Genomic DNA, 25,832 nt, shown 5'->3' on the forward strand with positions numbered 1-25,832 from the left:
ATAACGCAAGTGGCCATAAATAACCCCCAAACTGTGTGTATATATGTATACATATACACACACACACACACATATCCTGAGAACTGGAAATAACTCTTTCTATTTCCGTTTTATTCTCTCCCTAATACTTGTCCAAAACCAAACTCAAACTTAGTGAGGGTGAGGACTGCAAAAATAGGTTTCGATCTCATCAAATGGTACCCTTAAGATTTGTGCATTTCACCATATGTAAATTTTATCTTAAAAACAACTATAAAAATATTAAAGTCTAATAATATGCATAATAAATTATTTAGGAGTGGAGTGTATGGATGTTGCAATTAACTTTAAAATGCATAAAAAAAATTTCATGTAGGCGAGTAGAGAGGTAGATAAGTGGATAGATATATGATCAAACAAGATAGCAGATATTATATGTTATTATCAACTCTTGGTGGTGGGTATGGGGGTTTACTGCACAATTATTTCAACTTTTCAATATCTTTTGAAAAATTTTATGACAAAAAGATAGAATAAATCCTTTATAAAACAACAACAAAAATGGGTTTTGATGTTAAACTGGATTGATCAAAAATAAGAGAAGAGAGCTATGAGGCCTAGATGGGCTTCCTAGCAAACACTTCAGCTGGCTTGAATTTCCTGAAAAAGACAACAGAGGTTCCACTGGATTTAAAACATGAACATGTATCGAGGTTCCTCAAAAAATTAAAATAGAACTACCATATGATCCAGCAATTCTACTTCTGGCTATATATCCAGAGAAAACAAAAACACTATGTGGAAGAGATATCTGCACTCCCATGCTCACTGCAGCATTATTTACAATAACCAGTAATTGGATGAATGGATAAAGAAGTTGTGGTATACACACACACACACACACACACACACACACACACAATATTGGAATATTAGCCATAAAAAGAAGGAAATCCTGCCATTTGTGACAACATGGATGGACCTTGAGGGCATTATGCGAGGTACAACAAGTCAAACAGAGAAAGACAAATACTGTATGATCTCACTTACGTGTGGAATCTAAAAAAAAACAAAAAGAAAACCAAATGCATAGAAAAAGAGATCAAATTTGTGGTTACTAGAGGCTGGGAGAACTGGAGGAAGGTGGTCAAAAGGTACAAACTTCCAGGTATAAGATACATAGGACTAAGGATGCAATGTACATGATGACCTTAGCCAACGCCGCTGTATGATATATACAAAAGTTGTTAAGAGAGTGAATCCGAAGAGTTCTCATCACAAGGAGAAAAACTTTTTTTTTGTATGTATATGAGATGATGCACAGATGTTAACCAAACTCACTGTGGTAATCATTTCACAATATATGTTAAGTCAAGTCATTATGCTATACACATTAATCTTATACAATGCTGTATGTCAATTATATTTCAATAAAATTGGAAAAAAAGAATGACACTAAGACATCATTTAGCAAAACTCTTGGAAAAAAACAAGGACGCGTGTAGAGTTGAGAGGACATCCTCTGGAGTCTGACTTTGCACATGGGTGGGGTGAGCCTCGGAGAGGGCCTCACTCACTCTGCCCCATCACCGGGAAATGGGAGTGATGATACTGCATTAGAGACTAAGAGCATCTCTCCAGCAGACCAGCTCAGTGGGGCTTTTGATGTACCTCGCCACACTGTCACCATCACCAGGGCCATTTCACTGAGCTTCTGAGCAGCTGGGTTGAGGTGACAAATGTAACGAAGGTTTGAGGGTGGGGCAGGAGACGGCGCCAGCATACCTTGGTCACCTAAAACCTAGCACAGGGGGATAAGCCACTTTCAGAAGGCAGTTCCATGTTGCTAAGGGAAATCTCTCAGGCACGAAGGGGTGAGTGGGAATGTGGCCCAGTGAGGAGAGTTACAGGGCAGGACAGTGAAGAAAGGAGGGGCTGGTCATTTCTGCTGGGCAGCGAGCCTACTTAGGACAGGACCAGCCCAGCCACCTGAACGTCCATGACGCAGTAGCCCTGGGCTGGTGAGCATTTGAATCAATGGCTGCGTCGAAGACCTGGGAGGCATGCTCCCCACCACTAACATCAATATGACGGTTGAATCCAGATTTGAAAAGTTCTCAGTAAACTAAGAAGATATTTAGGAGGGAAAAGGAAAAACTCCTAAAATTTGATGTAAAAAAGGAAATTGCAGAAGGACAGCATTAAAAAGATCTGGTTTAGACAATTTAACAAAAGAGAGCTGGGTGATCCAGCTAACCACAAATGTGGTATGAACCATACTGACAGCCATTAGTGCCAACCCAAGCTGAAGCCACACTGGGAAATGACTGCTGTCTGGGTTGAGGCATGGGAGAGTTCTGTTGCCAAGCGGCTGCTTTCACAACTAGTGGACTAGCACCAGGACGGGTGTCACCAGATCAAGGTGCAAGGAGGAGAGCGGGCGCCCACCGAGGAGGAGGGCGTGCTGTGGGGCACAGCTTGGAAGGAGAGCATCGGGAGGTTCCCTGAGGCTTCCTAAAAGAGTCTCTTTTTATTTGGGTTGGACAAGAAGAAAATCAATGAAGGGAAAAACTTGCAGTTTGAGGCCAAGCCAGAAAGCTGTAAAAATCTCCAAGTTTTATTTTGCTTCCTTGTCTGCCAAGGAGAAGAATGTTTATACGCAGAAAGGTAAAATGAACAGTGGTGATAGGGAAATGGTGTCCGGGGGAGGAAAGAAATTGTAAGATGCAGCAGGATTCTCTATATAAGTTCCCGTCTTCCAGCCTGGACAGGTTAGATTGGGGGCAGATGCACTCCCAGGTGAGCCAGCCACGCAGCTGCTGGCCGACTCTGCAGAATGGGGGTGGGACAGCTGACTGAAGCCTGGAGATGCACATAACTTTTCCTTTGGAAAAGAAGATGGTTTCTTCCAGCTTGAAGTAGATTCTTGGCAAGATTTTATAACGATTATGATAGAAATGAGTTATGAGCCTCTGGAAGCCGACGTGTGCTAGGCCACTAGTCGAAGAGCCAGGAAACATGGCAGGCAAAGAGGGAGCTCTCTCTCTCTCTCTCCTCCCGATAACTAGTGACTGAACCCCCACCATGTGGCCGGAGCTGTGCCAGGGCTGGGATATGCTGGAGCGCACGGTGTGGTAGGAGGGGCATGTAGGAAACAGAAGGCACATTGACTGTTACGGAAATTAGAGCCACGATGTGATTACGAAGGAAAATGATACAACGCTCTGACAGGGGAACCTACCCCAGCCCGGGGACTGGGGGAGTCTTTCTGAGGGCTTGCGTTTCCACAGGAACACACAGGATGAGCAGGAATTTGCTGGTAAAAGATGGTGAACAGCCTTCCAGGAGCAAGGAACAGCCTTTATGAAGGCCCTGAGGCGGGTCACTGCATTCATTAGGTGGCCTCTCACAACAGGCTTCCCTGTGTCCCTCTTGCTGAAGAAGCGGGTCCCCTGGTAGACTTGCGACAGGCAGAATGGTCACACGCCAAGGGCCAGCAGACAGAACTGAGCCGTTGGTACCTCTGAACTACTCCAACACAACCAAAACACATCAAAGGTCTACATAATGAGCAGCCCAAACCTGGCGTGTGATGCAATTATTGCTGATGACACTCTTCACATTCTGACCTAAATCACTATTCCCCTAAGTCACTCCCCTCAATCGCTATTGGTCAGAAACCTTTCCGTGTCTTTGTAAAATTTTGTATACATATATTTATACTCTTAAGTAAATTGTTATGCAGTATTTGAATGAATGGTGACAAACATATTATTAAAGTTTTGTGCACTAATAAATGTTATAAAGAAATTGCCTTTAATAAATCTTGTCAGCTTCAGAAAAAACAAGAAAACAGAAAGTCACAGAAACTTGGATTTCCAGTCAAAGCCACAAGCGAGGACACAGGCTTAGAACAGAGGTTTGCTGCTGTTGTTTTCTGGAGGCGTGGGGCCTCCTGGGCATTTAGGGTGATAGTGTCATATGGCTAATATTTCTCACAAGGTGTACCGCGAAGGCCACGTGTGTGGTTTGCATCAGTTAATTCCTGCAGTGGGAAAATGCGCACCTGTGAGGGCCTGGAAGTAAGGCGGGGACTGCCATGTGGCTTAATGAGGCATTTCCCGAAGCAGCCTGGCTAGAGGGAGCCAGGCTCAGCAGCGGCACTGACCTAGTTAACCCACGGGATAAGTCACTTACGACATATGTGCCCCACTTTCCTGTCTGTGGAATGCAAGCTACAGCCTTTACGTCCAGGAAGGTGACCAAGTAAAAGCTTGCTCTGCTCCCCTCTTTGGAGGAAAGCTATAACCCATAAGGAAAAGGTCCTGGGGCTCTATCACGTCTCTCACTGTGTGAGAAGTTCCTAAGGTCAACAGCAAACTCCACACCCTGTCTTTCTCTCTTTCTGGCTGAGAGTTCCTGAGAGCACAGACAATGCTTCATTCATCTTTCTATCATGAGCAGCTACTACAGTCCCTGGACCCCGGTGGGGTCTCAGGAAATGCTTGCGGAACGAATGACTGGACATACGAATGTTTTAATATAAACATGGCTTATGAGGGCACTTGCTGTACATTCCAGCCCCTCTGAAATAACGCATTTAAAACAGGCCAATGAAGGCAGTCAGATCCAACAGTTTTACCGTAAATATGAATGTGGGACTGAGTGGAAGAAAGAGGTGAATACTGGGGGGCCCATCTAAACACTGCAATCAGGAAGAGTGGGTGTTCCACTGAAGCAGTAACAGGAGACAGAGCAGAGATGCAAATGCTCTCATCTGGAGGTGGAGGAAAGACACTGAGAGCTGGAAATTTCTCTGACAAGCACAAATACAGAGGCAGAGAAATTATTTGATTCACACTGAGAAGACAAATGTACTTTCAATTGCCTTGAAAAATAGCAAAGTAATTTTTAAGGTGATTATTCCTTCTGCATCAAATTCACCCTTTTGTATTTTATCATAAGCAGCATCACTGCCAATGCAAACTTGTGTATTAAAGATAGGGTGACCAACCATCCCACTTTTTGCACTGCAAGTCTTGCATGCTTAAAAGTCTTCCCAGGATGGTTGGGCACCCCAGTCAACGAGAAGAGGTGGGGTTGATTACCGGAGGAAGCAAGCCAGCAGACTCACGCATTTACAGCCCTCACACCAGCTCTGAGAAAGCCAGTAACACCCCTCAGATCCAGGATGTTCTCTTGGCCATACCTGTCCTGGAGCCCTCACTGAACACCCAAGAGCAGAGGGAGGAGAATCTGCACATATTGAGTGCCTATGGAGAGCCCAACCTACGCTGCATGGATCCCAGAGCCCTACATTTATTGTATTTTCCTCATGATTATACAACTTTAAAATCCCAAAAGGTGACAGGAAGCTAAAGAAGTAATAAGAGGCAAAGCTCAAATGATTTGAGGTTCAAGTGCCATAACATACACAAAGTGTATTTGCTGCAAAGCCAGCAGAAACCTCCACGGTCCACGCTGAGCAGAGAAGTGCCATCTAACCAGGCTTCTTAGGAAAATACATAGTTGACCCTTGTTGCCTAAATTGCAGATGTCCCCTGGTGCCACAGGTCTACTGCTCCACACAAATAAGAGGGCAAGCCACCAGAAAATGAAGTCAGGGACACACCTCCAGGAGAACAGATCATTGGTTCCAGGTGAGGCCAGACTGGCCCAGCTGTATCTTTGTCCCTGACGGAGGCTGAACTGAGGCTGTTTGGCGGGTGGATCACCCAGTTCCTGGCCTCCTAAGTCACATTTCCTTCAGCAGGTTTTACGTGATTCTAAGATGCAGAGTGCAAGTGGGGAGAAGGTGCCACAGTCACCGGGGAGAGCAGTGATACAGTGCTGTAAGTCAGCCCTGCGGCATCCATGTGAGATGCGGTACATTCGGGGAGAGCAGTGATAAAGAGTGAAGGGACATGTTCTCTCGTGTCACACTCACCCTGGTCACTCAGGGTCCCGCTTTCAGCCCCAGGGCATCTTGTAAACTGTTCAGGCATCAAAACCTCAGACACGCCATATAAATATTTACTGCCTAGATCTTTCCAGGATGGATAAGGCAGGCCACTGTACTTAGGCTCATCCAAGAAACAATTGAAACGTGGGCTTTGGAATGCCATTTGAAGCAGCCGAAAGAACACTGAGATTGTGAGAAACAACCACCTGGCCTTGGCCCAGCGCCAGAACCTCACAGCCACGATGACCTTCTCCAGGCACGCCCAGGTCTCGCGCTGCCTGCCTGGGGCCCAGAGGCACACGCTCCCTTCTGCGTCACCACCGAATGCCCAGCCTGCCACGTCTAGTCCCGGCCCTTCTCCACCCACCGTCCTTGCTTTCTCCCTGCCTTCTTTCTCACAGCAAGAACAACTTCCTCTGTTCCTTCAGAAAATTTCCCAACTTGCTTTTTTTCTTTCTTTCTGGCAAGCACAGGAGTGTACTCTCAGAGAGAAAGCCTGAGGTTTAGATTTGTAGTCGTCTGGAACTTCCTAGCTGCACAACCTTGGGCAAAAGCCTTTCACTTTTCTGGACCCCTGGCTCCTGCAAGGTGGAGAGATTAATATCCATTTTCAGAAGACTCAAAAATCAGTCAATGAGATGAGGTATATAAGAAACGAGTATGGTGCGTGCGCACAGCCTTTATATACTCTAGTCCTCCACTTATCCGAAGTTTCGCTTTCTGTGGTTTCAGTTACCCATGGTCAACTAGGGTCTGAAAATACTAAATGGAAAATTCCAGAAATAAACCATTCATAAGCTTTAAATTGTGTGCCGTCCTGAGTAGCAGGATGAAATCGTGAGCCGTCCTGCTCCGTCCCACTCGGGACGTGACCCATCCCTTTGTCCAGCAGATCCACACTGAATACACCACCTGCCTATCAGTCACTTAGTAGCCCTCTCAGTTGTCAGATCGACTGACAAGGTATTGTAGTGCTTGTGTTCACATAACCGTTACTGTACTTAATAACGGACCCAAAGCGCAAGAGTAGTGATGCTGGCAATTCGGATACACCAAAGAGAAGCCGTAAAGTGCTTCCTATAAGTGAAAAGATGAAAGTTCTTGACTTAATAAGAAAAAAATTGGGCCAGCCCAGTGGCTTAGCAGTTAGGTGTGCACGCTCCGCTACTGGCAGCCCAGGTTCGGATCCTGGCTGCGCACTGACACACTACTTCGGCCATGCTGAGGCTGCGTCCCACATACAGCAACTAGAGGGATGTGCAACTATGACGTACAACTATCTACTGGGGCTTTGGGGAAAAAAAAAAAGGAGGAGGATTGGCAATGGATGTTAGCTCAGAGCCAGTCTTCCTCAGCAAAAAAAAAAGGAGGAGGATTAGCATGGATGTTAGCTCAGGGCTGATCTTCCTCACAAAAAAGAAAAAAAATTGTATGCTGAGGTTGCCAAGATCTATGGCAACAACAAATATTATTCCTGAAAATGTGAAGAAGGAAAAAAGAAATTCATGCTAGTTTTGCTGTCACATCTCAAACTACAAAAGTTATGACCGCAGTGTGTGGTAAGTGCTTAGTTAAGATGGAAAAGCATTACATTTGAGTGGAAGACATGAACTGAAAACATGTTCCGATTGACGGCAACGTATTTCGCCAGAAAGCACTGAGCCTATACAAAGACTTCAGTAAGGGGTCCCCTGAAACGCGTGATAACAAGCCATTTACTGCAAGGGATGGTTACACAGATTCAGGAACAGGTTTGGACTGAAAAATATAAAAATTACTGGGGAGGCTGCATCTGCCAGTGAAGAAGCTGCTGCCACATTTCCAGCAGAGTTGAAGAAGTTGACTAAGGAGATAGGATAGATCCAAAGCAAGTCTTCAACTGTGATGAAACTGGGCTCTTCTCTATAGAAGAAGATGCCCAATAGAAACTACAATCATATAAGTGCAAAGGAGCCACCAGGGCATAAAACATAGAAGAACAGATTAACTGTGGTACTACATAGCAACACTGCAGGGCATATAATAAAGCCAGGCAGAGTGTACAGAGCAAAGAACCCATGTGCTCTCAAAAACAAAAACAAAAATTATCTGCCCTTTTCTGGCAACATAATCAAAGAGCATGGTAGACAGTCATCTTGTTAATGGAATGGTTTCACCAATGCTTCATTCCAGAAGTGAAGAAATACTTAGGAGAGGAAGGTTTGGAATTTAAAGTCCTATTAATAATAGATAATGCACCTGGCCATCCTGAATCTGTTTGCTATGAAAATGAAAATGCTGAGGTTGTATTTTTACCTCCAAATACAATTTCACTGCTTCAGTGAGGTTGCTCTTGGATGCCCTTGACCAGGGCATCATTCAGCTTGTTAAGGCCACATACACCTGCCTGGTATTCAACTGCATTTGCTCAGCAATTGATGCGGACTCTAATCTGGACATAATGCAGTGCTGGAAATCATTCACTACCACTGACCAATAACATTCATCAGAGCTGCAATGGATGAATTAAAACCAGAACTATAAATGCGGCTGGAAGGGCTTACAGGGTGAAGTCGCAAGTGATTTTAAAGGCTTCCCAGGGACCAATGGAGAACTTAGGGAAACCATTCATGCAGCAAGACAAGTTGGTGGAGAAGGATTTGTCAACACGCTTGATGAAGAAGTAAAGGAACATATCGAAGGCCATCGAGAAGTGTTAACAAATTGGAAGAACTTGTTGAGTCAGCTACAGAGGAAAAGGAAGATGAAGATGAAGAAGAAGAAACTGAAGCAGAACCAGTAATGTGGATGTTACCAAAATTTGCCCAAGTGTTTCAAATTGCACAGACATTGAAAGACAAAATCATGGGAAACAATCCTCAGGTCGAACGCAGAATTAAAGTCACCCGTATGATCACTAAAGGATTACAATCTCTAAAGCAACATTTTGATAAGATCAAAAGAAAGAGATAATAACTGCTGATTACAATATTTTTCCAGAAAGTTTTGGCAAAAAAACCTTCAACTATCGAGGATCCCCAACCATCCCCTTCATCTGTTCCTGACATCTAACCATCGACATTGTCATGGCTCCACGATCCTGGATCACCTGAAGCAGAGGGTCCTCTTTCTGACACGTCGTAGCCTTGCAGTAGCCAACAGTAGCCTTGGAGTAGCTACATCTCAATGCCTGCATCACTCACCTCACTTCATCCTGTCACGTGGGCACTGTATCATCTCACATCACCACAAGAAGAAGGGTGAGTACAGGACAATAAGATATTCTGAGAGAGATCACATTCACACAACTTTTACTACAGTATATTGTTATAATTATTCTGTTTTATTATTAGTTATTGTTGTAATCTCTTACTATGCCTAATTTATAAATTAAACTCTATCATAGGTATGTATGAGAAAAAAATAGTACATCTAGGGTTCAGTACTATCCATGATTTCAGGCATTTACAGGGGTGTCTTGGAAAGTATCTCCCATGGATAAGGGGGGGACTACTGTAATTACATTCAGTGTTATTCAATATATATCAAAAGCTCAAAGACATAGATAATTATCCCAAACCTGAATAAGACATTTGGTAAATACTTGAAAATTGCAAATTTATAGGCTCAAAGCCCTGCTTCAGGATGTAGATGTCCTGTGGATGCCTAGTATTGAGAAATACTGTTTTAGGGGCTGGCCTGGTGGCCTAGTGGTTAACTTCATGCCCTCCACTTCAGTGGCCTGGGGTCTGCAGGTTTGGATCCTGGGCACAGACCTACACGTGGCTCATCAAGCTGACCTGTGGTGGTGTCCCACATACAAAATAGAGGAAGATTGGCATAGATGTTAGCTCAGGGACAATGTTCCTGGCCAAAAAAAAAAAAAAAGAGAGAGAAATACTGTTTTAGAAACTCAAAAATGTACCAGGTCATTAGGGCTGATGACCAGCTACATTGCTTTGTACTCCTCAAGAAGGACTTTGAACAACTGGCATTTTCCATTTGATATTGCGACGTGTTGGAGGAGAGAAGCTGTCTCCAGGTGAACTGAAAGAGCCACTATCATCAGAATTCATGGGGTCTAATTTCTAGGATCTTTATTTAGCCACTCAGCCCAATTTCTTCACTTTTCCCTCATTCTATGTAATATAAGTGCCTAAGTTCATCAGTACATAAATTCTGTAAAAATGAAAAAAGGATGAAGAAAACCAAAAGCCCTCGGTAATTTTTAACTACCCCCCCACCCCCTCGGAAGGAGAGAGTGGGAAATTTCCACTCCATTGCCATTGGGTTAAGAGTTTATTTTCTTTATCCAGCATCCTGAGTGGGGCTGTGTTTAGTGATAATGGCCAACATCCTTGCTACATGATATCTTGGGTCCTACAGAGGGCCACGTGCACACAGCCATGGACGCCTCACTCTCACACTGGGACAAGCTCTGGGGGTTGACAGAGAGCTGTGACAGTGGCACCCGGGGAGCTTGGAAAGCCATGGAGCTCCTAGTCAGTGGGTGTTCAGGCCATCCTGAACAGAGTACCACCGCTGGGCATCTCTGGGCTTCAGGGAGGACTGGCTTTCATAGCCATGCTGCCTGTGAGGGGTGTGGGCCTCCGCCCCTCTCCTCTGCTGCCACAGGCTCCTGGTGGGAAATAGGAGAGCACTCTGCCCTTTCAGCAGCGCCAGCAACCCTACGTGACAGTGGCCCACCTCGTCTCGTGGGCTACCTGCTCTCCCACAGACCATGCAGCAGAGAGGGTACCTGCTTACAATACTTTCTGTGCCTGAACGGACCCCTGTCTGAGTCCAAGTTCCTCAGATTTTCTGAGCCTTGTTTACTTCGTATAAAAAATGAAGATAATCTTAGTACTGACCTCTTCAGGTGCATGTGAAAACATATGCTTAGGATCTGGAAATAATCTCTCAGAAAATACCTACCACTAGCCTCCCTATTATTAGCATAACTCTCCAACCCACAGAAATGGGCAGGAATAGAGGATCAATCCAGTTACAGAATCACTTTGGAGTTGAAACAGATCTCAAAAGCTGTCCGGCCCTAGAGTCCTTTTAATTTGAGAACCCTTTCGCGGGGGCCCAGATTCCATGCTTTCAGGGACCAAGCAGGGTATAACCACGCAGACCAGCATAGGGCCAAACAGAGATAGAAACTGCGGAGAACCAGAAAGTGTGAGCTCTGCCTAAGAGAGTTCAAAGGGAATAATTTTCAAACATTATGCTAGCAAAAAGAAAGAGAGAGAATGAGATCATGCCGGCAGCCTCCATCCAGGCTGAGGCCTGAGTGCGGCGTGTGCTCCACAGGACACATCACACACTCCTGTCCAGCCTGTCCCTGGACCAGAGTCAGCGGTGGGGGACGGAAATGCGCTCAGGGGTTTGAAGTGTGGTGGGGACCTCCCCTGTGCCTCCAGGAGCTGGTCTGGGGGCTGACTTCCCTAGCCAGCTGAGTCAATGTGCTAAGGGACACAGCACTGTCGGCCACCCCTCACCCTCCCACAGGCGGCATCCCAGCACGAGTGCTCACACACAGTCCCTCGTCACCTTTCTCAATCTCGCAGCCCCCGTGCCAGAGCGGATGGCATCCATCAAGGCCTGCCTGGCATCCACTGGGTTGTTGAGGGGGCCTGAGCTGGACCTGGACGCTGTCCTGGACGTGGAGGGAGCCTGGGTGGCTGGAGGGGGTGGGGGTGGCAGGGGTTGAATGCCAAGGTCTTCTAGCCCCTGGGGTTCCGACCCGTGTGCAGACAGCGCAGCGTCGCGGAAGCTCTGGAGCTCCTCCGAGGCGAAGGATGTCACCTAGCAACGAGAGGGTTAAACAGCCACGTCCGCAGAGCTCCCTCTGGGCGAGCTGCGCACAGCTGACTATGTCACCCTTCAACAAGCCCAGGAGGTGTGTCTGCTCACTGTCCCCTGCTCCCCCAGCGGCCAGCACCGACTGCAGGGAGCAGGGTTGGCAGACGCGCCTTACTGAGAACTCTCAGATCTCCTACTTGTCTTGGCAGGTGAGGACAGACCCAGAGGCCACACACTACTCTGAAGAATCGTTGGGGAGGACACACACTCCATGCAGGTGGGCCTGTGAAAGCCAGATGACAGGGGCCTGCCCCTAAACTCAAGCCCATGTTGGCTCCTGAGGTTGTGCCAAACCAGTGCTCGAGTATGCAGCAACTTCCTTCCCAGAGGCGAGAGGCTGCTTACTCCTAGCTGCCCGCTGATCTGAGTCCTGAAGCCAGGCTGGGCATCCACGACATTTGGGAAAGTGCTCAGTGTTAGGCGTGCTGGTGGGAGTTACACGTTCAGGAAACGGAGGGAGAGTCTCTGGACGCTCTCGCCTCTCCTGTGCAGTGGCTGTCCTCGCCTCTTGGAGCTGGGCACCACCCCTCAACGCCTCTCCCAGGGGTTGCGTTGGCCACTCCGATGATGGCTTAGCATCTGATTAGAAAATCTGAGGGTTGCCCTTGCTTTTGCAGCATCTACCTGGGTCACTGGGGGAGCAGGCGTGTGAAGCCATCCTGCCATGGAAGGCCCTTCTCTTACCTTCCGCAGGTTGCAGGCTCCTCTGTGCCCACGGATGGCTGCCAGCAGAGCTGAGTGCTGGCTCTCTGCCTCCGTGTAGGATGGTTTCTTTGGCCCTCCCTCTGAGCTGTGTTCTGCAGTCTAGAACATTTAATAGGGTCAACATATTTCACACAGAAGATGGAGGAATGCTAACTGTAAGGCAGCACAAAAAAAAACATCCCATCATAACAGCTGAGGCCTATAGGATCAATTTTATAGTCCCTAGCTGTTAAAATGTAGATATAAAAATCAAAGGTTATGTATTTGGGGCAGCATCAGATGACTGCCTGTTAATGTCATATCACTCCTGTTATTGGTCCCAGCTTTCCAAAGCTAATAGGTGCTTTTAAGTCCTGCAGACCTGGATGAAAGTCCTGGGTCCCCACCAGCTAGTGTGACCTTGGGCTAGGTCACCTGACCTCACTCTGCCTCAGTTTCCTCATCTGCAAAATGGAGGAAATAGTTCCTAATCATCAGTGTTGGTGTAGCAATTAAATAAGATAATGCTCGTAATGTGTTAAATGCCTAGATAAGGGGGATGAGGGGTCATAAAATTGTCCCTGTTATTGAAGAATGACAGTATGCCATTGCTAGACACGCAGGCATATGGGGAGGGGTAGCCCGGCCTGCCTCTTCATCTACCCACCGCATTGCTCAAGGCCCAGTTATGGATGACCCACCTCTGCTCTCCACTCCCCTAGACGTAGGAAGGGACTAGTTATTGGCGACCTCTTTCCGCAGGGCAGTCAGGGGCCTACAGGCAGTGTGGACAAGCCCAAACCCATCAGTTTTAGTCTCCTCAGTGGTTCTATTCAGACACTCCACAGGCAGTGAGACAGAAATCCTGGCAAAAATTAACCTGAGTGTCCGCCCTCATTCTCATCCTTGCCCTCCCCCTCCTCCAATGCCATCAGAGAATCTACGTCCGAGCACCTAAGCTGACAGGTGTGGAAGGTGTGCCTATGCCCTAGAGGCAGGTGCCTGCCGTGATCACCTTGCGAAGGCTGTCCTTCCCTCCTGCCGAGTGGATGGCTTCCATCAGGGCGCTGTGCAGGGACGTGTCTTTTGGTGCTGGTCTCTGGACAACAGGTCTGAATTTTTTCTTTGGGCCAAAGATGCTGGGTGGCAGTGTACCATCGGTTTCATGTACATCTGTGCATAACAAACTGGGCTTCTCCTCCCGTTCTAGGGGCTCCCGTCCAGCATGGCCATTTGTGCCAGACACTCTCGGAGAGTGAGGAAGCTCACTGTGGATGGGGACCCATCTGGAGCCATTCACCAGGGCCCTGTCAGGAGTCTGATCATTTCCTGAGCGTGGACGCGGGGGATTTGTACTGTCTGGCGGGCATTCGGGGTCAGATGCTGAGCTGGTCCTGTGGTTACTTGTACTTTGTTTTCCACTGGAGCCACAGCTCTGTCCCACAGAAACATGATCCCTCTGGGGAGTTGTGATTGGAGGGACATAGGAACGTCTGGGGATGCCAGTAGGACAGTCTTGAGTAGACAACTTTCCACAGGGGCTGCTGACCTGCCCTTTGGGATGGGCTCCTTCCACTGATTCTTGCCCATCATTACGAACCTGTGTCTCTGAGTATGGGCTGGGGGTGGTACCATCTTTCATAGTGGGAGGTTGTCCAGTTAGCCCTGGCGCTCTGCCTTCATGGGTCTTCTGGACACCATCATGCTTCCTCACCACGTTGGTGCGGGCTTTTGGGGTCCCTATCCGCTTGGCAATGGCAGAGGCCACATAGTGACTGGATGTTCTTCTCTGAGGCTTGAGAAATGGGATATGTGTGGTGTTAGCTGCTGGCACTTTCATGTGACAAGTGACTGCAGAGGGTGGCCAGCTCTTCCCCTCTTCTAGACGTCTCCCATCTTCTTGGTGGGCAGACTGCTGCTGGGGTGATGTCACTTTGGAGTCTGGAAAGGTGGGTTCTGCTCTGAGTCTGCTTTCTTGATGTGGTATTTTCACTGGCATGGTGGGGCTGGGGGTCCTCTTGGCCGAGCACTCTGTGGGCTGGCCAGGGTGTTTTTCCATAGAGTTGGACCTCCAGAATTCTTTGACTTTTCCAATGGGTTGGCTTTCTGTTTCAAGCGTGGATGACAGAACTATGGTCCTGCCCCCATTGGCATGGGGATTCACCAGATTCCCTAGCTCATCAATCTTAATGGCTCCTGTTGAGAGCGATACTCCTCTGTCGTAACACCTCATCTCTGATTTTGGAGGGACAATTTTATATGTTGTGAGGCCGTATTTAAGTCCATAACTTCCTCCTGCATTTTGGCCTCGTTGATGCCAGGACAGCGGTGCCGAGACATCATTTTTATCATTGCGCTCCTTTTCCTTCATTGGCTGTGAATTCACTCTCTTGATGGCCTGTGTCTCCCCACTGTGAGCAGAGCTATGCACCTCGCCTCTCTCCTTTGTGTTTAAGTCATGTGTGGGAAGCTTCGAAGCAGACGTTGCCTTGGGCTCCATTTTATTCGGATTCACATCTTTACAAGTGTTGGACCAGGCTGATTTGATTTCTTTTCCACTGTCCTGGGAAGGAGCGGATGACTCAGGTACTTCTGCCCCCTTCTTTCCATGTTGCTGGCTGTGCTCAGCCTGATACGGCAGCAGGTGGGCTCCCCTGCTGGTTACACTCCCCTTGTCAAAAGAACCAGCATTGTTGTTTCTATTGGCAAACAACCCCGCATCGACAGGATCATCTAACACTTCCCCTATGAACGTTACTGGGATTGCGTCTGCATCACTGTCAGCGATGATGGCATCTCGTTTGCAGCCACTAGACACACCATTTATGGAGCTGGTTAGAGAGCTGGTGTCGGTTTCATAACTATCTTCCATTCCTGCAAAGAAGTACAAACACAGGTCACAGACTGGCACCGCTAGTCTGATTCCCACGCCAATTACTTGGTGTGAGGACACCAGGACTTTGATTCCCCTGAGGTTACTTTTGTGTAAGTTACTTACATACACTTTAAGTGTCATTTCAGTTTGTAATCTATATATCCTCGGGCCAGAGGCACAACTTTCATGACTCACAGAGGAGCTGCTTGCTGACGCATGATGTCTCAAGGCAAGGTATTCTGGTACAACGTTTTGCCAACATCCTTCGCTTAAAAGGTAGCTCTCTAAATCCAAGCCCTCTGGAAAGAGTCAGCACAGAACATGAAGGTGACCTGAGCTCAACCTTCATCTTGTTCTTGTTCACCAGAAGCACCACAAAACATATGGGACAACTGTCCTCACGTTAAGTTCCTAAGAGGCAGATAACTAAGTCCTGGGCACCTCAGAATTAGCCCTGAAAGATGCAGCGGGTCACGCAGGCAGAGCCCAAGGACACCGTATGGATGACTTAGATTGTGCAGGTCTGTCAGGCACATTTCCTGAGGACAGAAAACTGAAAAGTGAGTCAGACAAAACTAGTGATCAGCTCTGTAGTCTGTTTCCTTCCTGCTGTTTTGTTTTAAGGCATGGCCAATATCTAATTTCTAGTTTATTTTCACTGTGTGCCTTTGTTGGAAAGATTCCCTGCTTGTCTATTGAGATGATGTGCGTCTGCTTTGGCCTTACAGTAGTACTTCCTCAGATACATCCACAGAAGAGCAGTCCAGGGGATGCTCCACGACACAACGTTCTGCCCTTCCAGAGACATGTCACATGTTGGCAAGCAAAGGGCTGCAAGTCTCAGTAAAGAAACTTGTTTATCTGTGTGTCACCCAGTGTTTCTCTACCTCGTTTGGGTACTGCAGAATTTTTATTTTGTTACTACTTTTTAATGTGAAAAATGAGTATTATTCAAAGCAGGTTTTAAGCAGCTGTTGAGACTTTTCCATAGCACTGCACGGCAGCCCCGATGAAAGGCAGTCCACGGGAGCCGAGCTCCCTGCATATGCGCCCCTCTGATCCAGGCTTTCTTCAAACTGCGATCCTCCTGCAGACCTCTTCCTCATAGTTACACAGTGTGGTCAGACAAAAATACCTTTCAGAGTCTCCTGCCACACGGTGTAATGTCAAAGTAGTAGGGAGAGTACTTCTTACCTCCCAGATCTTCATCAAGCTCTGCAAGGGTTTTCTGGAACTGTCCAGTCACAAATAGGTCTTCATCATTATTTGAGGCTATAACCGCTTTTTCAGTTCTAGGGAAGACCAAAGAGAAAGGAAGAACATTCATACCTCTTATTATTAACTTAATTTACTCCTTTCTAGAAATATCTGAGAAAGGTCCAATTCATATTCAAATTCATGTAGTTCCATACTTATTGGATCACCATCATCCCTGGAGCTACTGAGATATAGATGGAGTATGTGTGTGCGCATATGTGTGTGGTGTGTGTGGTGTGTGTGGCCCCAAAGGGTCAGCAAAACCCAAACCAGACACAGCTCCCTTCACTCTGCAGTCTGAAGTCCAAGCTTTAATGAGCATCCTCACGCCGCTGCATGAAGACAAGCTGACATGCAAACAGGATTTGCTTGCATATCTGCTGTAATAAAGCATTCATCGGCACACGGCACCTGCCTCTGGATAGTAATAAGGAGTTAGGCCATCTGGATGCCAAGTTTGCAAATGCACATAGTGGCCAGGGGCTAGTCCCTGTCACCCCACTAGCTCCTGCACAACCAGGTTGTTCCTAAGCACTACGGGGAGGTCTCCCTCAGGTCCTTCAAGGCTCTGGTGATGGAAGCTGCGTGCTCTGATGTAGAGGCGTTGCCGGGCTCACAGCTTCCATCGTGCTCACCCTAGTGGGGTGACATACGGTCCAACATGGCCCTTTTCCAAACTTTTACTTTGGCTTAATTTGAACCCTAGGCAATGATGGAGGGGACAAGGGCTTGGAGGGCCCAATTATGCCACCCGCAGAGTTAAGCTTCCTGGGCTCTTTTACAGGGAATATAAAAAGCATGACAATGACAACGACAGCAAAAATTATCAGCAGTGACAGTAACAACAGCTCCCACTCCTGGCAACTCCCCAAGGCCTCCTCTGAGACCCAACATGAGGCAGCACCTAACAGCAGAGGCCCCTGCCTTCCCTCTGTGCCACATGCAGCCTACACATGCCAGGCCCCACACAGAGCTCTTTTGCACAGATTATCTTATTATCATGCTCACAATTTACAAGGCAGGTAGCGTTGTTATTGCCTTTTTTTTTTTAAATATGGAATGCTTCACGAATTTGTGTGTCATCTTTGTGCAGGGGCCATGCTAATCTTCTCTGTATCGTTCCAATTTTAGTATATGTGCTGCCGAAGTGAGCACTGTCATTGCCTTTTTACAGATCGGAAACTATGTGTCGAGCAACTAACAGACCTGCCTAGGTCACATGGGCTCCTAAGCCGGGGGAGGACTGGCCATGTCTGGTGTCCAGAGGCACAATGTGGGCCCTGCTACCCAGAGGTCCAGGAAGACGTCAATCTGCCTGCTCAGGAGAGCCGGATCTTGCCTTATTTGCGTCACTGGGACAACAGCATCCACGAGACAACTGCTGCCAAAACAATTTGAAAATGCTCTTTGCAAGGGCTCTTGTCTCTGTTTTCTCACTGTGCAGAGAATAGAGACATGTGCACAGCAATTGTCTATCTTCAGTGAAAGCTGAAGGTCTTGTCCGCTGATTGTTAAAATTGAGGACTGATGTCCATCATTGCTAATCAGGCCCAGATAATGATGCATGAAATATGCTTTGCACAATCCTCACTTATGTAGCAGAGTTTGTATTCTCATAAATGAGTCTTTCTTACTTGGTGACTGTGTTCTTTTGGGAGCCAGGCAGTGGCTTCCAGATTAGTCTCAGCTAATGTCCTCTGACAGGCCAGACAAAGGGGGTTGGTTGGGGATGTGTGAGCATGTGGACCAATTACTAGGGACCACAGAGGCACAGTTTGCCTTTTCTGTTGCTTTTGCCTTGGGCTTTAATTATTTGAATGCATTTTGTTGAAGTTGTGTTTTTCCTCTTTCATGGGATGTGATGGCTTAAATAAACTTAATTTAAATATTTAATAAAGTATATGGCAGAGAAAAAATGGACATTGCTATACAAAATAGTATTTGAAACAGAAAACCAAGCACTTTTTAAATGCTGGCTCTGAGTTTAACATGCATAAAGCCGAGTGAAACAAAATCAAATCTACACTTTTACTTAAAGCATTTGCCTTTACTTCAAAGTATGCAAAATCACATCACTCTATGAGAACAGAATGATATTAATAAGAATTAAAAACTAATAAGAAAAATATTCCATTGATGCTATCATCTTACAAATGTTAAACTAGAGAAAAGAATCATTGCTGGCTGAGGAAAACGCACTGAATTTGAGACACTCACACTTATGGCTACCAGTTTTAACTGGAAAGCAAAATGGAAACGGACATCAAGAAACAAAAAGGTCACTTTAACTTTGTAAGAACTTTGGTTCATTAGTCTCTCTTTTAATAATTTACTTTAAGAAAATGATCTGATAGAAGGAAAAATATAAACACAACAACGTTTATCGCATTCATGGGAAGATCTCCAAAACATCCAGCAGGAGGGAGGTAGTCAAATCCTTGCACACTGATTTCAAAGGGCATTAAAATTACTCAATACGATGATCAGAAATACGGATTAATGCTTACACCAGCATGTTATGTGAAGAAATCAAGAAATATAATTATATACAGGATGATCATGATGATCTAAAAATAACACATGCCTATGGACAGGGTGGGATAGAAATCTAGACAACCGACAACCACCTCCAACCAATGGGATTTGTTGAAACGGATGAATTACAGTGAATATTTTATCCTTTTAAAAAAGTTTTTTAGAATTATGCTCATTTTGGTAGAAAGAGCTTGAGTGATAAAACAATTTTTTTTTAACTTTTTTTTTTTTTGTGAGGAAGATCAGCGCTGAGCTAACATCCATGCTAATCCTCCTCTTTTTGCTGAGGAAGACTAGCTCTGAGCTAACATCCATCGCCAATCCTCCTTTTTTTTTTTCCCCAAAGCCCCAGTAGATAGTTGTATGTCATAGTTGCACAGCCTTCTAGTTGCCGTATGTGGGATGCGGCCTCAGCATGGCCAGAGAAGCGGTGCGTTGGTGCGCGCCCGGGATCCCGAACCCGGGCCGCCAGTAGTGGAGCCCGCGCACTTAACCGCTAAGCCACCGGGCCGGCCCTAAAACAATTTTTTAAATGGGAAAAATTTAAAATAACCCTTTGGTCCTCTAATGAACATAATTCTTCGTGCAAAGTAGTTTACATTTTTGTTTACAATTTTATTTTGTGACTGAGCGCCTAAGGATCCCAGTGTGTAGTTATCAGCCTGATAACCATAAGCAAGGTGGCTGCGGCAAGACCTGAATGTCAGCCCTTCGCCATCTTCCTCCCACTCAGGCTCGGACTGGAGCCTCCAGAGAAGAAGCAACAGTAGCCAAGCCACAGGGGCTCAGGGCTTCTGAGCTGGTTTCCCCGCCCCTCTCCAGTCCAAGCCCTCTTGCTGAAGTCTGGGGACCCTACACTTAGTCCTATTCCCTCCTACCTGGTTCTACTTCCCTACCCAGCCCCTTTCCTCCATCTGCCTCATGTACACCTCACAGTGCCCCAGAAGCTCAGTTCCAGGATCTGCTGACACATCCCTATCCCACCTCTGTCCTGGCCTTGCTCTGTGATGCTCCAACATGGGCCTGGATCCTTGGGCCCTGCTTGCCCAAGGAAGAGAGTGGACACATGACAGGAGCCACCAGCCTTGGAGGGCTGGTGGAGGGAGGGTCTGCCCAAGGCAGCCCAGTCCTTGGCTGGTGTTTCTCCGAGGCTGCTGAGCCCCCAAGATCTCTAGGGAGGGGAGAGGTGGGGCCTGCAGACCATTTTGCTTCTGCAGCTGGCTCTTCTTTTGAGGCAATGCAGGCGCCATGTGCTCTGTGCCCTGGGCTTCTGCGTGAATGAATTAGCTGGCAAAAACCAAAGCCAGTGGCACCGAATCTATTTTGCTTTCCAATATAAAAATCTCAGGAGGGAGAGATTCAGTGATGTTTGCTTTTCTTTCCTCACCCACCCCATCTACTTCTCCCCCAGGGTTACTAAAGGGTTATAACTATTCCTCTCTCCCTGCAAAAGCCAGTGTGAAGCACTTTGTCCCTGGGCTTGGAGGGCAGCCTTCTGTGGGCTTAGTAGAAGAGCCCAAGCATGTGTCCCTGAAGAGTCGATAGTTGGCAAGAAGCATCAGCCTCTTTTTGGCTTAAAGTAAACGTACACAGATGTTTCTCTCCCGAGTAGCATTCCCCACCTCCCCAACCTACACCCCAGTCTTTAGGTATGTTTCTTATTGACAGTTTATTTTGGCTTAAGACCAAGAAAATAAAGTACAAGCAAACATAGTACAGACATTTGATACCAGGCTGCACACATTGAATAAACATTACCAGCAGCATTTTCTCACACGGAGTGTGACTTTGCGGACAACACGATAACGTTTAGGCCACTGCTGCATAAACTATAAGGGACAAAGCACAGCACTGGCGAGTTTCAAACCAGAGCTTGCCCAGGAAGTAGAACTGCCTCCCAGGCCTGCTCCTCATTGGCCGGAGTGGAGGGGGCGGGACAGTGAGGGCAGCAGGGCGGGTGTCCTCAGTGGGTGCTGGCCTGGTGGCCTCAGAACTCACTTGCAAATGAGAGCTAGGAGCAGTCATGTCAAATCAGCACCAGGAAAAATAGGTGATTTTGGTTTTTTGTTTTCATTTTATATGAGAAAGAAAAAAAGAGCATGGGCTGATTCCAACCCATTCTGGCATATGAGGTCTTTTTTCTATTTGATGTGGCTAGAAGAGTTTCTTTAAGTAGTTTATCCAAAGGCAAAATTATGGAAAAAAAGAAAAAGTTTGAGAGGAAAAAAGATATCCCTTTCAGGTAGCAATTGAATTTGCTAATGACAAACCAAACCAACCCATGCAATTTCAAAACAATTACTTGATAACCAAAGGCAAGAAGCCTGGGAAAATATACAGTTGATGACAGGTATACACACTTAACTTCCTCATTCCATTTACAGAGGTTCCCTTATTGACAAAGCCTCAGAGTTCTAGAACAACAGTGTCCAATAGAAATGTAATATGAGCCACATATGTGATTTTAAATCTTCTTGTGGTAACATTAAAAAAGTTAAAAAGAAGTAGGTAAGGTTAATTTAAATACCTTATTTAACTTTTATTAGTATATTTTAACCCAATATTTAACCTAAATTATTTTCATCATTTCTATATAGAATATAAAATTATTTCTTTTCATGCTAAATTTGGACTATGTTTTACAGTTACAGCACATCTCCATTTGGGGCAGCCACATGGCAAGTGCTCAGTAGCAAAATGTGGCTAATGGCTACTGTACTGAACAGTGTAGTTCTCCAAGGTCTTAAATGTTTTTTAAATGCTCCATTGTAAATGTAGTTACAAACTTTCACAGTTCTAGAAATGTTTTTTAAATGCTCCATTGTAAATGTAGTTACAAAGTTTCACGGTTCTAGAAGTGTTTTTTAAATGCTCCATTGTAAATGTAGTTACAAAGTTTCACGGTTCTAGAAGGTGTTATATGTTTCTAAATGTTCTTGTGGTCACAAAATTCCTATAGTTACAAAGTTTAAGGGTCCAGATGGTATAAAATGTTTCTAAATGCTCCCATGGGTCCAAAGTTCCTATAGTTACAAAGTTCCAGGGTTCTGGATGGTATACAATGTTTCTAAACGCTCTTGTGGTCACAGCATTCTCAACATTACAAAGTTCCAGGTCTCCAGAGGTTGGTATGGTCTAGTGGAAAGCCAGGAATTGAGTCCCTTTCCAGCCCCTCCACTAGTCACCTGTGCATTCTTAGTTCTATAAACTGACTTGAAACCATAAGCCCTGCAGGGAACAGCACAGCTTCTCACTTCTACAGCCATCATGTCCACCACTCACTGAGAAGTGAGGCTGAGAAGGAACTTAGGGATTGCCAGGCAGAGGGTGGGAGGGCAGCGGGCAATTCAAGGAGGTTCCCTTCATTTCCTGTCTTTTGGGGCTCTGCCCATGATTTCAGTGTGGTCTTACTGTTCAAAAACAGAACCTGAAACCCACTTATCCAATCTCTCTCATTTACTCCTCATAGCATCCTTGCAGAACTGATGTTCCTAAAAGGGACCCAGAACTGAGAGTGTCACAATATGTATATGTATACAGATAGATAAGTTGCCTGATTACAGCAAGATTGCCTTCGGGATTCAAGAGTTTAGAAATAATGCTAGTTCTACTGTGACTTTTCCCTAAATAGGTAGGAGGAAACAGTCCTCTCTGTCTCTCTCCCCCTATCTAGCTACAGGCAAATATATATATGTATGTGTATATATACGTGCCTGATTACGTATACACACATACACACACACACACACACACACACACACACACATATAGTTTCTTTTCAAACAAAGATGTTATAAATAGTTTAAGGAGGCAGATGATCAGAGCCAGATACAGGTTATAAGGATTCCCAGCAAATCAAATTTCTATCCTACCCCAGGCAATTGTAAGTAACAACAACAACAACAATAATAATAACACTAGCTATCCTCTTTATGAAGGCTGGCAATATGCCAGGTACTATTCTAAGGAGGAGGTACTGCATATCTCGATTGTACTAACAAGGTAATTGAAGAGAGAGGTCAAGTCACTGGCCCAAGGGCACACAGTTTCCAGCAAGGGGCAGGTATGACCGCAGGCAGTCTGACCATGAACTTTTTACTATTCACATCAAGTTGTTCTTTAGGCATTAGGAATGTTGGCCTGGGCCATATACAAAGGAAAGATGCATCTGAGACGAGATCTTTAAGCAAATGTAGGCATGAGTGACACACCTCTTGCCCAGGGAACAGCGGGCATGAGGCCACTCCCAGGTGTCCCCACAATGAAGGGGCAATCACTACATGTGCATTTCTGTTGTTGGTGTGCTTTGGTGAATTCTTCCTTAAGGACCTTATTTACAGGCTGTACTAAGTTTAGAGGAAGACTCGGGGAATCTGATGTCCCACTTACAGGGTCAAGTTTGAGTTGAGGGCATAGACTTACTTTGCAATAAAAAAGTATCATTGAATCCAATCAAATGACTTGACGGAAAATACATCATTTTAAGATCTCAGCACACAAAACATATTCCAATTATTATTCAAGCATTCATACTTAACTCTTTTTAGAAGACTGATATTTATTCTTGAGACTCTTCAATTCAAAAATCTTGGCTCCAAGGGCCTTAGATGGAGCACAGCCAGTGTTGCCATTGATGAAGCAGAAGCTGCAGCAGCAAGGAGTGGGGCCTCTAAATCAACTGCTTGGAACGGAGCCAAGAACTTGGCCACTGGACTGAACAGTTTTAAGAAGGATGCTTTCAGTTGAGGCCAACCTGCCTGGCTCTCCTTAGACAGGCAACAGGAGCTCTGGAGGAATTTGTCAATTTGTCAAACTGGAACCCCAGGCCATCCTAGCCAAAGAAGTCAAAATGGCTTTGCTATCTGCAGGGTGCAGAGAAGGAGAAAAACCCAAGCAACCTAGAACTTAACTTGGTAGACATTACAAAGTTGGGTCTTCTCAGGTCACAAAGGGTCTTACACTGTTTCCAGCAGTGCTCAATGAATACTTGAGTAACAGAGGGGTAGCAATAGGACAGGGAACTCTGGCAAAGTTGAAAACCATAAACACTCCTTCTTTCACGGGGGACTGGCCCCACAGTAGAGAGTCTGCAAACTGAGGGTGTATGAGACTGACGGGGACAGTTTCACAACCTACCAGAATCTATTCCCTGCCTGGAGACCCAGCCTTGCCAGTTGTGGCAAAGGGTAACCTCTGCTTTGCCTGAGCCTCTAAGGCCTGGCATTCAGAGGATGGAGCGGTCTCACTGTCGTAGCCGGGCCCTGGATCATCACCATTTGCCACGCAGGAAAAACACCCTTTCTGGGAACACAAATGGTCGCTTATGATTAGCTGCAGAAACTAGGTGTCAGAATCATACAGGGCAGAGCCAGGAGGCTGGATTCAGGGACCAACAATAAGCACCGAGATCAGGGGTCCTGAACCCTTCCAGTGGCCTCCCTTTATAAAGGTGATCTTGGCACACACATTTCAGGGGCACATGAAGAGAACTGCTACAGGTTGAGTGAGGCACCATGCCAGGCCTTCTTTCGTCTGGCTCAGCCTCCCCTGGGAGGGTGGGATGTCAGAAAATATGTTGTTCGTTACTGTTTCTCTTAATTACTGGTGTTCTTCCCTGAACATGAGTGCTCCCGTATTGGGTTCCAATATGAGTCTTCTGTCCAGGCGGCCGAGGTCAAGGCCACACCTCTGTGATCAGTGGTGGGTTCTGCTCTCACATAATTTCAGCTTGATTCTGGGCTGCCAACCCCAACACAGGGTCTCATCTCCCTGAAGTTGACCACTGGCCAGTCTGGACACCTGAAATTGGCCTGCTCCACTGTGGCTCCCCTGAGTTTGGCAGACTTGATCTCTGGTCAGCCCCTGCAGTCTGGCCCAACCTCATCCTGCCCCTTCTGGCCTTCACCGCCTTTTTGCTGTGCAGGCTCTCAATGCCTTTTGCTGAGGACAGGACCACAGAGCACATCACTGGAATGCACGATATTCATCAAGAGAGGAGCAGTCTCTATATCCATGTAACTGAGATGTGTATTTGTAAATGCTTTAAGCATGACGGTGTGGAAGAGTGAGGACATAGAACAGCATTTCCCAAAGAGTGCTCAACGGAGCATCATTCTAAAGGACGCTAAGAGTCAGTACAGAGGGGAAAATTTAAACAGGTTTCTTTGCTATAGAATTTGTAAGAGACTTTAATATTTCACTAAGAAGAAGATATAATGACTTCCCAAATTTATTTGTGAAGAGATATTTTTCAAGAGATATATCACAGGAAATACCTGAGTAACTGCAATTATATTCTAAAGTTGGAAAATCAGTGAGCAGAGGAGGAAGGCCAGGCGCCTTCAATCCTCAGTAGAGGGCACATCTGGAAATAGGCCATACCTGGCATGCAGATGTGTTTAGTTTGGCTCTGAATGTTTGAATTGGTTGCCAACGTTTAAAATTTGGAAGACCTCACATAAAAATCTAGATTTCTGGCTTCTCTTCAAACACCAGCCACAATGGACTGTAATCCCTCAGGGAAACAGTTGCACGGAGGGAGCACGGCTGCTCTTTAGAGAAAATTTGTGCTTTCTACTGCTTTTGTGGCCTCTGAATTTGCAACTCCAGCTTTATCCTAGGCACTGCTCATAAGTAAGCCTGAACTGTATTGAAAACCATGCATTTGACATTAGCATGTGATGTATCACACTG

The 25,832-nt window shown here is 46.1% G+C and overlaps 1 protein-coding gene and 1 non-coding gene across 7 annotated transcripts in view; both read right to left on the reverse strand.

Moving 5' to 3' along the window:
* COBL (cordon-bleu WH2 repeat protein) overlaps positions 1-25,832 on the reverse strand; it is a 271,535-nt gene that overhangs the window by 8,805 nt on the left and 236,898 nt on the right. For all 6 annotated transcript variants that reach the window (XM_058534817.1, XM_058534815.1, XM_058534814.1 and 3 more), the window contains 4 exons: positions 16,542-16,639; positions 13,488-15,346; positions 12,473-12,592; positions 11,477-11,731 (listed from right to left, as the gene is read on the reverse strand). In XM_058534817.1, coding sequence (XP_058390800.1) covers positions 11,477-11,731; positions 12,473-12,592; positions 13,488-15,346; positions 16,542-16,639 — 2,332 coding nt within the window. The remainder of the gene's footprint in view (positions 1-11,476; positions 11,732-12,472; positions 12,593-13,487; positions 15,347-16,541; positions 16,640-25,832) is intronic.
* On the reverse strand, positions 17,653-17,759 carry LOC131400121 (U6 spliceosomal RNA). The gene has a single exon (XR_009217297.1). It is a non-coding gene; the product is annotated as a U6 spliceosomal RNA (small nuclear RNA).

This window comes from Diceros bicornis, chromosome 41, assembly GCF_020826845.1.
Source record: "Diceros bicornis minor isolate mBicDic1 chromosome 41, mDicBic1.mat.cur, whole genome shotgun sequence".
NCBI classification, from domain to species: Eukaryota; Metazoa; Chordata; class Mammalia; order Perissodactyla; family Rhinocerotidae; genus Diceros; species Diceros bicornis.